This window comes from Corvus kubaryi, unplaced genomic scaffold, assembly GCF_017639235.1.
Source record: "Corvus kubaryi isolate FWS band 111438036 unplaced genomic scaffold, C.kubaryi_AGA036_p1.0 split3-37304, whole genome shotgun sequence".
In the NCBI taxonomy this organism is placed as follows: Eukaryota; Metazoa; Chordata; class Aves; order Passeriformes; family Corvidae; genus Corvus; species Corvus kubaryi.
This window is the reverse complement of record NW_024582087.1, coordinates 1,813,651-1,824,485: the sequence shown is the minus strand read 5'-3', so window position 1 is coordinate 1,824,485 and position 10,835 is coordinate 1,813,651. Positions and strand designations below refer to the sequence as shown.

General features: G+C 60.1%; 4 protein-coding genes across 7 annotated transcripts in view; 2 read left to right on the top strand and 2 right to left on the bottom strand.

The window, feature by feature from the left end:
- FAM167B (family with sequence similarity 167 member B) overlaps positions 1-236 on the bottom strand; it is a 2,191-nt gene extending 1,955 nt beyond the window's left edge. The window contains exon 1 of the mRNA XM_042015598.1: positions 109-236. Coding sequence (XP_041871532.1) covers positions 109-215 — 107 coding nt within the window. The 5' untranslated portion in view covers positions 216-236. The remainder of the gene's footprint in view (positions 1-108) is intronic.
- A 142-nt stretch (positions 237-378) lies between these two features.
- LOC121658513 (myotubularin-related protein 9-like) lies at positions 379-4,616 on the top strand. 3 transcript variants are annotated; one of them, XM_042015535.1, is made up of 12 exons: positions 379-572; positions 1,022-1,214; positions 1,431-1,490; positions 1,676-1,784; positions 2,012-2,137; positions 2,215-2,388; positions 2,909-3,126; positions 3,220-3,381; positions 3,469-3,610; positions 3,695-3,915; positions 4,018-4,169; positions 4,293-4,616. In XM_042015535.1, the coding sequence occupies exons 2-12, from the start codon at positions 1,033-1,035 to the stop codon at positions 4,445-4,447; spliced, it is 1,701 nt and encodes a 566-aa protein (XP_041871469.1). In that variant the 5' UTR covers positions 379-572; positions 1,022-1,032; the 3' UTR covers positions 4,448-4,616. The 3 variants fall into 3 exon arrangements, with proteins under 3 accessions (XP_041871469.1, XP_041871467.1, XP_041871468.1); XM_042015533.1 differs by having other exon boundaries at positions 504-572; positions 819-1,214; XM_042015534.1 differs by lacking the exon at positions 1,431-1,490 and having other exon boundaries at positions 505-572; positions 819-1,214.
- A 671-nt stretch (positions 4,617-5,287) lies between these two features.
- On the bottom strand, positions 5,288-9,415 carry EIF3I (eukaryotic translation initiation factor 3 subunit I). Its single transcript, XM_042015563.1, has 11 exons — positions 9,307-9,415; positions 9,080-9,172; positions 8,901-8,988; positions 8,378-8,443; positions 7,715-7,864; positions 7,495-7,622; positions 7,106-7,216; positions 6,700-6,789; positions 6,223-6,296; positions 5,937-6,029; positions 5,288-5,648 (listed from the first exon to the last, which is right to left on the bottom strand). The coding sequence occupies exons 1-11, from the start codon at positions 9,307-9,309 to the stop codon at positions 5,567-5,569; spliced, it is 978 nt and encodes a 325-aa protein (XP_041871497.1). The 5' UTR covers positions 9,310-9,415; the 3' UTR covers positions 5,288-5,566.
- The window catches only part of TMEM234 (transmembrane protein 234), a 2,801-nt gene continuing 1,348 nt past the window's right edge, over positions 9,383-10,835 (top strand). The window contains exons 1-4 of one of the 2 annotated variants that reach the window (XM_042015608.1): positions 9,383-9,443; positions 9,773-9,924; positions 10,156-10,222; positions 10,372-10,464. In XM_042015608.1, coding sequence (XP_041871542.1) covers positions 9,431-9,443; positions 9,773-9,924; positions 10,156-10,222; positions 10,372-10,464 — 325 coding nt within the window. In that variant the 5' untranslated portion in view covers positions 9,383-9,430. Of the gene's footprint in view, positions 9,444-9,487; positions 9,925-10,155; positions 10,223-10,371; positions 10,465-10,835 lie in introns of those variants that run through there. The other variant, XM_042015607.1, reaches the window with a different exon arrangement.

Below are 10,835 nucleotides of genomic sequence, written 5' to 3'. Positions count from 1 at the left end.
GAGTAGCCCCCAAATACTCCGCGTGCTCCCCCCTCGCTGCTCTCCGGCCCCGCTGTCCCCCCGCGTGTCCCTTCCCACGGCCCCGCCCGTGTCCCCTCGCTGTCGCACCGCACGCAGTGACCCCCCCAGACCGAGCTCCGGGGATCGCCGCGTCCCTCCGGACCGGGCCACCTTAAACCCGACATCCGCCGGCCGGGCCGGGCCGTGCGGGGCATCGCCGCCCTCTCGCTTCCACCCCGAGCTCCCCCTCCTGCACCCCCAAATCCCCACGCTCTCACCCCGAGCTCCTCCGCTGATGCCCCGCTGGCACCTCAGGGTCCTCTCCTTGCACCCCAGGACTCCTGGTGCACCCCACAGTCCCCTCCTTGCACCCTGAGACTCCTCCTTGTGCCCCAAAGTCCCCTGCTTGCACCCCAAAATCCCCGCTTTCACCCCAAAAGTCCTCTCCTTATGGCCAGCAATTCCCTGTTGGCACTCTGAGGTGCCCTATTTTGCACCCCACTGGCCCCACACTTGTCCCCCGAGGTCCCCGCTTGTCCCCCGCGGTCCCCACCTACCACCAGCCCGAGCAGGTAAGCAAAGGGGTGGCCGGGGCAGGACCATCCGCCCTCCTCCTCCTCCTCCTCACCCAGGACCCTTGGCAGCAGCTCCTGCCCCGTCCCCACCCCGGGGGTAGCTTTAGGGACAGCAAAGCCCGTGGCGACCCTGGCAGCGGGGTCGGGGTGGGGCCTCTCCCGGGGTGCAGCCCCAGCGCGGCCGGGAAGGACCCGGAGCTGCTCCCTGCAATCCCATTCCCACCCCAAACCCCCTCCCTCCAGCACAGCCGGTACGGGGGGACGCCGGAGCCCCCCCCGTGCCTCAGTTTCCCCGCTGCCTGGGAGGGAATGCGGCACCCCCGCGTGCTGGAGGTGACAATGCCACCACTCGGAGGGGCAGAGCCGCGTGACGCACAGGGAAGGGGTTTCCAGCCGGGCCGTGCGCTGCAGGATTTCCCCTTTCTCCCTCTCCCTGCGCCGGGCAGAGGCAGCGCCCATGGAGTTCTCGGAGCTGATCAAGACGGCGACAGTGGAGAACGTGCTGCTGTCGCGCTCGGGGCTGCCGGCGGTCAGGGGCACCCTGTGCATCACCAGCCACCACCTGCTGCTCTCCTCCTGCCCCCGCGGCGATGTGGAGCTCTGGCTGCTCATCCGCAACGTGGACGCCGTGGAAAAAAGGTGCGGCTGTCCCCAGGGCTGTCCCGGTCACCCCTGTCTGAGCTTCCCCTCCCAGCCCTGGCACCTCTGCCTGAGCTGGAGGTTCCCCCCCACCCCACACCCCCTTGCTCTGGGTGGGCACCCCACGGGCACCCCAGTGCCCGCCCAGCTTTGTCCTTCCTCTTCCTCCCGGCCCACCCGCGGCAGCAGCGGGCATTGACCTCCTCTCGCCTTCAGAGTGCAGAATTTGGGCTGGTACCAGCCCCCCCGGACTGGCGGCTCCCTGCGGGACACCAGGTTTGGCTTTTTTGGCTCTTTTGCCTCTGCCACCCACCCACCGTGCCCCATCCCGGCTGCGGTGGCAGATGAGAGCCTGAAGTCCGGCACAGCCGCGGGGGGAGAGGGCAGCTCGGCGCTGTCTGTGTGTCCCCGTGTGTCCCCCACCCAGCCCTGACCCCCCACCCCCCTCTCGCCTCCCGTAGGGTCTCCGGCTCCTCCGGCACCATCACGCTGCGCTGCAAGGACCTGAAGGTGCTGCAGCTGGAGATCCCGGGCATGGAGGAGTGTCTGAACATCGCCAGCTCCATCGAGGTGAGCCCCGGCTGGCGAGCAAAGGGTTGGCCGGGGAAAAAGCGGCAGCTGCCGTGTTTGCTCTGGGTCTGGCATTAACTGGGTAAACACCCAGCTCCGGCAGCGCTGGCACCGGCTGCCCACGGGGCTGGGACGCGGCCAGGAGCAGGGAAGAGCCCTGGGGACACGGCGGGGACGGTGCCAGCGCCCCGTGCCCGTGAGCAGCTCCGCCTGTGCCCCCGCCGCAGGCGCTCTCCTCGGTGGACTCGGTGATGATGATGTACCCGTTCTTCTACCGGCCCCCGAGCCTGAGGCTCGAGCAGGGCTGGCAGCTCTTCCCCCTGGAGCGGTACTTCCAGCGGGTCGCCTCGCAGGTGAGCCCGGCCCGGGAGGGACCCGGCGCCTTCCCCGCTCCGTGCCGGGCTCGCCGCTGATGTTGCCTCTCCCCCAGACGAGCCAGTGGCGGCTGAGCACCGTGAACCGGGACTTCAGCACCTGCCCCTCGTACCCTCCCGCCGTGATCGTGCCGGCGGCCGTGGGCGATGACACCGTGACGAAGGCGGCCCGGTTCCGGCAGGGCGGCCGCTTCCCGGTCCTCAGCTACTTCCACCCCAAAAACGGCACCGTGAGTCCGTCCCGTCCCTCGGCCCCTCTGCACCCCGCCAAGGCCGCCTTGCTGCTCTCCCCGCCCCGCAGGGGAAGGTGGCTGCGAGCCCCGCCGTGCCTCTTCCCCATGTGCCTCAGGAGGTGGGATTCCATCCTCATGGAATCCCGGAATTGGGTTGGAAGGGATCTTAAAGCTCATCCCGTTCCACCCCTGCCATGGGCAGGGACACCTTCCACTAATCCCAGGTTGTTCCAAGCCCCAGTGTCCAGCCTGGTCTTGGGCACTTCCAGAGATCCAGGGGCAGCCACAGCTTCTCTGGGAATTCCATCCCAGCCCCTCCCCCCTCTCCCAAGATCCCATCCAGCCCTGCCCTCTGGCACTGGGAAGCCATTCCCTGTGTCCTGTCCCTCCACCCCTTGTCCCCAGTCCCTTTCCAGCTCTCCTGGTGCCCCTTTAGGCCCTGGGAGCATCTCTAAGCTCTCCCTGGCGCTCCCCTTCTCCCGGCTGCACATTCCCGTCTCTCCCCCGTTCGCTGCAGGCCCTGCTCCGCAGCAGCCAGCCCCTGACCGGCCCCAACCGCCGGCGGTGCCGCGAAGACGAGAAGCTCTTGGGGACAATCCTGGACGAGGGGGAGCGAGGCTTCATCATCGACACCCGCTCGGCCCAGGCGGCCAAGCAGGCCCGGATGAGCGGCGGCGGCACCGAGCCCAAAGCCTCCTACCCTCAGTGGAGGAGGCTGCACCGAGCGCTGGACAGGTGAGGGCCGGGCGCTGGCACTGTGTGAACGTGGGGACTCCAGCCCCGCTGGCAGTGGCACCAAGCCCTCCACGCCTCTGTCCCCTCTCGCAGAGGCCGAGCGCTGCAGGAGAGCTTCATCAGGCTGGTGGAGGCCTGCAGTGACCCCTCCCTGAGCATGGACCACTGGCTGAGCCGGCTGGAGAGCAGCCGCTGGCTCGGCCACGTCAAGGCCGCCCTGAGCACGGCCTGCCTGGCTGCTCAGTGCCTGGACAGGTGAGGGCAGCTGCATCTTTCCCACCTTTCCCAAGCCCTCAGTACAGCCCAAAATCCGGGCACCACCCCTGGAATCGCCCCCAACAGGGAGGACTCCAACGTGCTGGTGCACGGGGCGGAGGGGACGGACACGACGCTGCTGGTGACAGCGCTGGCTCAGCTCATCCTGGACCCGTCCTGCCGCACCCTGGAGGGATTCCAGGGGCTGCTGGAGAGGGAATGGATCGAGGTGAGAGCTGCAGTTCCAAGGGGGGTGGGGATGCCAGGCTGGCTGAGTGCCCTCACACCGTATCCCCCCCTCGGGGTCCCGCAGGCCGGACACCCCTTCCAGCTGCGCTGCGCCCGCTCCGCCTCCTCCCACGCTCGAGGGAAGCAGGAGGCGCCGCTTTTCCTCCTCTTCCTCGACTGCGTGTGGCAGCTGAGCCGCCAGTTCCCCTTCTCCCTGGAATTCGGGGAGCAGTTGCTCCTCACCCTCTTCGACAACGCCTACGCCTCCGCCTACGGCACCTTCCTGTGCAACAACGAGAAGGAGAGGTCGGTGTGGGGGCACAGCCACGGCCAAACCCCTGCTGGGCACAGTTTGGGTCCCAGCAAAGCCTGTTGGGGACTGAAACGCGTCCCACGTGTCCTCCCCAGGAGCCTGTGCAAGGTGAAGGAAAGCACACACTCGCTCTGGGCCTGGCTGAACCAGCCTGAGGAGAAGCAGCAGTTCCTGAACCCTCTCTACTCACACAACCCCTTGGTGATCTGGCCCTCCGTGGAGCCCCAGAGCATCCAGCTCTGGCAGGGTGAGCGGGATCCTCCCAAAAATCCACCCTCAGCTCCGAGCTGGGCTGGCTCAGGGGAAGCTGCTCTGCTTTTCCCTCTCTGTCAGGGGCTGGAATAACACCCAGCCCCCTTCTCTCTCCCAGGTTTATTCCTTCGCTGGATCCGTCCTTCCCAGCACCTGGATGAGGCCTGGGTGGAGATCCAGAGGTTGGTGGAGGGAAACATCAAGGAGAGCACAGGGAAGAGGCTGAGCCAGCCCCTCCCTGACCCCACTGCTGGGACAGAGAATGAAAGATGAAGGACGGGCAGTTTGGGATTTTGGGATAAGGCGACACTGGATATTCCCATGGAAGTGCTGTGCAGGACACAGAGCCCATGGAGAGCTCTGGGAGTGGGGACAAACCCCCTTTCCCAGCTTTTGAGTGCCCGGACTGAGCTCGTGCCAGTAAATCTCTCTCCCAGCCCTCGCCTGTGTCCCGCTCTTCCATAGGGAAGCTGCTTCTTCCCAGTGGGATTTCAGCAGCGCCTGTGGACGGCTCTGGGGCTAAAGGGCAGGAGATCACAGCAAATCCCAGCAGGAGATCACACACAAAGCCAGCAGGACCCAGTAAACCACCACCCCCTCCACAAAACCACAAAGGCTGCAGCCTCAGTGTCGTGCCAGCGGCTCCGAGCCCGGAGCCAGCCTGGGAATTCTGCCCTTGGGCCCAGTTTTGAGGAAGGAAAGAGGGAAAAAAACCCCATCCCTCTGGAGAGACAGGAGGGTGGGAGGGTGAGGAGCTGCAGCACGAGCTCCTAGGGCAGGAAATAACTGTTCCATGAGGAAAGCTGGCTCAGGGTCAGCCCAGCAGATAAACAAAGCGGCGGAGCCGGGCGCGTGCGTGGCAGCTGGAAAACAATTCCTGGCTGCTGCACTTCCAGCCTTTTCACACTTCAGGGCTGGGCCTGAGGCTGTGGAGCCTCCCTGGGAAGGAGTTCATGGATGGGCAAAGGTCCCAGGAGGAGCAGCACTGCTGTCTGTCTGCCCATGGGTGTGGAACAAAGCGCTGACAGCAGAGCTGGGAAAACAAAGTCCTTGGGTTAATTCTGGTCCAGCTCGAAAAAAAACTTAAAAAACCCCCCCCAGAGGTGTTTTTCCTTGTGTTTAGAAAAGATTGCTATTTATTTCCTGATTTTTTTCCCTCCCCTGATGTATAAATATACCCAGCAGGCAGGCAGCCAACCCAGTTCCCCTCACCCTTCTTCCAGTAAAAGCCATTCCTGCCCTTTGGAGCTGCTCGAGTTCCCGCTTCCCCAACTTCCCCCAGCCCCCAAAACTGCTGTCAAGAATAACTTCAGGCCTTTCCAACAGTCCTGTGGTGGAGCCCATGGACTGGGCAAGGGCTTGGAGAAGGGAGAAGGAGAGGGAAATCCTCCTTCAGGCTTCAAACTCGAACTCGAAGTACTGGGGATCGAAGTAGTGGATGCGGACGTAGCCATCCTCACCCCCACTGCTGTAGCTGCAGGGAGGAAAGGGAAAGTCAGGAATGCTGCTGGGAGCAAAGAGTGGGAAGTTTGGCCTCATCAACCCCTCCTGGAACTGATAGAGGAACCACAAAGGGGACAAAAAAAGGATCAGTGACATGGCCAAAGTGTGGGACAGGGTGAGATTGACCCCCCCAGGGCAGCCTGGAATGGGGAAATTCAGGTGCTGGCTGCAGAAATCCTGTGGATCTGGCCGTATCCCAACTAAAAAGTGGGATTGGGTGGACTGGGGAGCACTGCAAGAGCCCCAGGGAGCCTCTCACCTCTTCCCATCAGGGTGGAAAGCAACGCTGTTGATGGGCCCAAAGTGCCCCTTCACTCTGCCAAACTCCTCCTCAAAAGCCAAGTGGAAGAACCTGGGAGGGGGAAGATTTAAATTGTCACAAGCCTGGAAGGGAAACAACCAGGGAATCCTCAAAAAAACCCAAAAAACAACCTCAAGGGCTTCTCCAGCACTGCCAATTCCCAAAACAAAGGGAAGTGCAATCCCTGGGATGCCAGGAGTGCTCCAGGTGAGGATTTGGCCCTGCCAGAGGGAAAAGGACCAACCTGGCCTCGAATTTGCCAATCCTGGTGGAGGTCGTGGTCACATCCATGGCCTCCTGCCCACCCCCGAGCACGACCTGCAGGGGAGAGAAACAAAGAGAAACCACAGCCCTGCAGGGCTTCCTCCTGGGATTTAGGGAATCCCGGAATCGCTGAGGTTGGAAAAGACCTCCAAGAGCAAATCCAGCATTGATCCCCACCTTGAAACCAGAGCAGAGCAGGGGAGGGCCAGGTCCAGAGGTTCCCTGGACACCCCCAGGGGTGGTGACTGACCCCACCACTTCCCACTCATCCCACAAATCCCACAAACCCCCCAGCAGGCCTCCAACCCTCTGAGGAATTCCCACCTCCTCGTTCCCTGTGCCAGACCCAGCAGAATTCCCCAGGCTCATCCCAGAGTCCTGGTTTTAAGCTGGATTGGGAACACTCACAATGCAGGAATTTCAGGAGAAAGGATCCCCTGAGAGAGCTCATCCTTACGTGGTCAAAGATGGGGGAAAGGGCAGCAGAATTCACCGGCCGCTCCGTCCGGAACGTCTTCAGATGCTCCAGGGATGTGCAGTCAAAGAGCTGTGAGGGAAAAGGGAGAAATTGATGAATTAACTCACACAGATCCAGCCTTGGGCCTCACCTTGATGGGTGTTCCCTCTGCAGTCGCTCCTGCAAGTTCAAATCCCAAAAATACTCCCCCAGAAAAGGAAATCTTTCGCCTTCCAGAGGTGGCAAAGTGCAAATATTCTACGGAAGCGCCAGAATATTTCACTTTCAAAGCGTGGCTGCTCATTTGGCACCTCCCTTTTCTCCCTGAACATTCCCAAGGAGCAAAAAAACCCCTGGGAGCAGAGATCCTGCCAGGAAATATCCACAGGCTGCTGGAAAAGCTCACCTTGGCCGTGTTGTCCTTGGAGGCAGTGATGAACATGGTCATGTCGCGGGAGGTCTGGATGTCGTTGATTTGCTTGGTGTGCTCCTTGATATTCGACAGCTGCTCCCCTGACTGGAGGGAAAGAGGCAATTTCAGGGAGCTGGGAAGGGATTTCCTCATTAAAAACAACCTGGGAGATTCATGGAAGGGAATCCTGGGCTGCTTTGGGTTGGGAGTTTAGAAATGGATTTCATTCCACGCCCCCACGCTGAGGCCTCACTTCCAGCCGCGCTCGGCCTCCTCCTATTTTAATTATCCTTGATGAAATCGCTGTTTGGAGCCCCCAAATCCCACATCCCAACCCTGCTGTCCCCCCAGGAATGCTGCTCCATGCTCCCCCAGGCCCTGACCTTGGCACTGAACTGGTTGAGCTCGCCGCTCTCGTGGCCGGCGATGATGAACTCCCCGAGCGGGCCCCACACGGCGCTGGTGATCTTGGAATCGCTGCAGGGAATCTTCATGTAGGGCTCGTTGTTCTCTGTGGGAAGAAGGGATCAGAGAGCCCCTGAGGGATGGATCCAGCATTCCACACTCCTTCCTGAGACCCCTGGAGCAGCCCCAGCTCCTCACCGATCTGGCTGGGGTCGCGCAGGTCGAAGAAGCTGACGAAGCACTGGTATCCCATCTGCTTATCCGTGGAAAACATGATGATGTTCCCTCCAAAGTCGAAGCCACACGTCCTCACGGCTGAGCTGGTCTTCACCAGGGCCAGCTGCTTCCCTGGGAGCAGCAGAGAGCTCAGGGATCATTGGGGGAAGGGTGGGAAAAGGGAGATGCACAGAATCGCTCGGGAATCGCTGAAGGATTTTCCAGCCTTTATCACGGAATGGTTTGGGTTGGAAAGGACTTCAAGCTCACCCAGCCATGGGTAGGGACACTTTCCACTAGCCCAAGTGGCTCCAACCCAGCCTTGGGCACTTCCAGGGATCCAGAAGCAGCCACAGCTTCTCTGGGAATTCCATCCCAGCCTCTCCCCGCCCTCACAGGAAGAATTCCTTCCCAAATCCCACCCAAATCTCCAGCTTGAAGCCATTTTCTGGCTCCTGTCCCTCCATGCCTTGTCCTCAATCCCTCTCCAGCTCTTCTGGAGCCCATTTAGGCTCTGGGAAGGGCTCTGAGCTCTCCCTGGAGCCTTCTCCTCTGCAGGCTCTCCCAGCCTGGCTCCGTGGGTGCTCTGCAGGCTCAGGAGGTGCCACAGCTGTGGCCCAAAGGGGGATTTGGGAATGGCCTCACCTGTCTCACAGTCCCAGAGCCGACAGCTGTTGTCTGCAGAGCCGGTGAGGACGTGCCTCGTGTCCCCTGGGCCACCAGTGAAGGAATACCAGCCCCAAATTCCACCTGGGCACCCAAAGAATGCTTCTACACCAAATTAAAAACGTGGGGTTTTTTGGTTTTTTTTTTGGGCAAAGTCAACATTCCAATATGGACACGGAGCCCTTGCCAAATCCCATAATTTCCCCATGAAATTTGAAGGAAAAGGCTCCATGTCTTGCATTAAAACAACTTTTCCACGTTTTTGTCCCTGCAAATCTTCCCAAAAATCCAGGGAAGCAGCACAACACACAACAAATCCAAATATCCCTTTGGATGTCATCCCAAATCTCAGGGTGGGAGGAAAACCACCCAAAAGTTGGGGAAAGAAGAGGCAGCAGAAGAGTTAAATGCTGCTCTTGGAGAGGAAAACGCGGAGGACTCAGCGGGAATGAATCACCCACGAAAAACACGGGACAAACCGGTTTTTGGGATCAAAGGATACAATCGGCATCCACACACCACACAGCTCCCGTGTGCCCATTGTAGGTTCCCAACCTCTCCCCGTTCACCGAGTACCACACGTTGACAATCTGCGAGGAGGGAGAAAAAACCCAAAAACCCGATAAAAAATTAACAAACGCCATTAATTACACGGTTTAGCGGGGCTGGGGAAGCACTCACGGGATCCTTGGCCACGGTGAACAGCAGGTCACCCTCGCGGTTGTATTTGATCTGCGTGATGGAGCGCTCATGGCCCTGCAGCAGGATGGGCTTCTGTAATTAATGATTAAATAAGAAATGAGTGACGGAGAGGGGGGTGAGGGGGGGGACCGGCGGCGTAGAGTCGCCAAATCGCCCGTAGCGACGACAAATCGCGAGCACCGCGCCCGTGGCGACATCGCTCTCACCATGGCGGCCACGCTGAGGCGTGAGGGGGGCGGGCACTTCCGGGTTGGCGGCGGAAATACGTCACGATCACCATGGCGATAAAAGGCGACTTCCGGTTAAACTGGGAAGTGGAACGGCGTTGCCATGGCGACCGCGGGTGAGGGGGGAGCGTGATGGCGGCCGGGTTTGTGTGGGAAATGAGGGGGGAGAACGTGGTTGGGGGGCTCTGAGGGGGTGTGAGGGTTCAGGGAAGAGTGTGGCCGCGCGGGGAATGTTGTGGAGAGGGGAGTCAGGCTCTTCTCGCAGGCATGGCAGCGCGGGGAGTGGTTTGGGTTGGGCAGCACCTCAGGCATCATCCCCGCGAGCAGGGACAGCCGGCACTATCCCAAGTCGCTCCAAGCTGCATCCAGCTTGGCCTTGGGTGCTTGCCGGTGTTGCAGAGAGGGGTTCCGAGGCATCGGTGCCACTGGTGCCGGCTTTCCGCAGGGCAGGCCGCGGCTCTGGCCATGGTGGCCGTGCTGTGGGGCGGGAGCAGCCCCTTCCTGAGGGCAGCAGCGGCGGGCATGGACGAGCTGCGGGGCCGGGGCCGCCTGGGGCAGCTGCTGGCTGAGCTCCGCTTCCTCTGCTTCAACTACAAGGTGAGAGCCCCACATTCCTTAGGCTCCTTCCCGTCCCTGAAACTTCAAACTCCGAGAATTCCTCGTCCTCAGTGCCCACTCTGCTCTTCCCGTGTGGTGTCCTGTCATTGCCGCTGCTCCTGGCGTGGGCTGGGCTCAGGGATTGGCACCCTGTGCCCGGTTTTGGGTGCCCAGCCCAGCTCGGGGTGGGCAGGGCTGGGTCCCCTCGCTCAGCTTTGTGTTCTCCTGCAGTGCCTGGTGCCCTTCCTGCTCAACCAAGGCGGATCCCTCCTCTTCTACCTCACCTTGGCCTCCACAGGTCGGTTCCTGGGGCTTTTTTTTGGGGTGGGTTTCTGGGATTTTGGCAGGATCAGCGCTGTGGGTCAGTGTCTCGGCCGAACACCAAGAGGCCGCCTTGGGATGGTGACAAAAAACCCCAAATTGTCCACTTTAAACTTGGTGTTTCAGACCTGTCCCTGGCAGTCCCACTCTGCAACTCCCTGGCTTTGGTTGTGACCTTGGTGACTGGGAAGATCCTGGGAGAGGACATTGGTGGGAAAAGTAAGTCCCACTTGAGGCATTTCCTAAAAAACTCAGCTTTTCTTTGATTTCCAGGATTTGATTTGATTTCCATTATTTGATTTGATTTCTGCGATTTGATTTGATTTCCGTGATCTGATTTCCATGATTTGATTTGATTTCCATGATTTGATTTCCATGATTTGATTTGATTTCCGTGATCTGATTTCCATGATTTGATTTGATTTCCATGATTTGATTTGATTTCCATGATTTGATTTGATTTGATTTCCATGATTTGATTTGATTTCCGTGATTTGATTTGATTTCCTTGATTTGATTGCCATGATTTGATTTGATTTCCAAGATTTGATTTGATTTCCAGGATTTGATTTGATTTGATTTCCAGGATT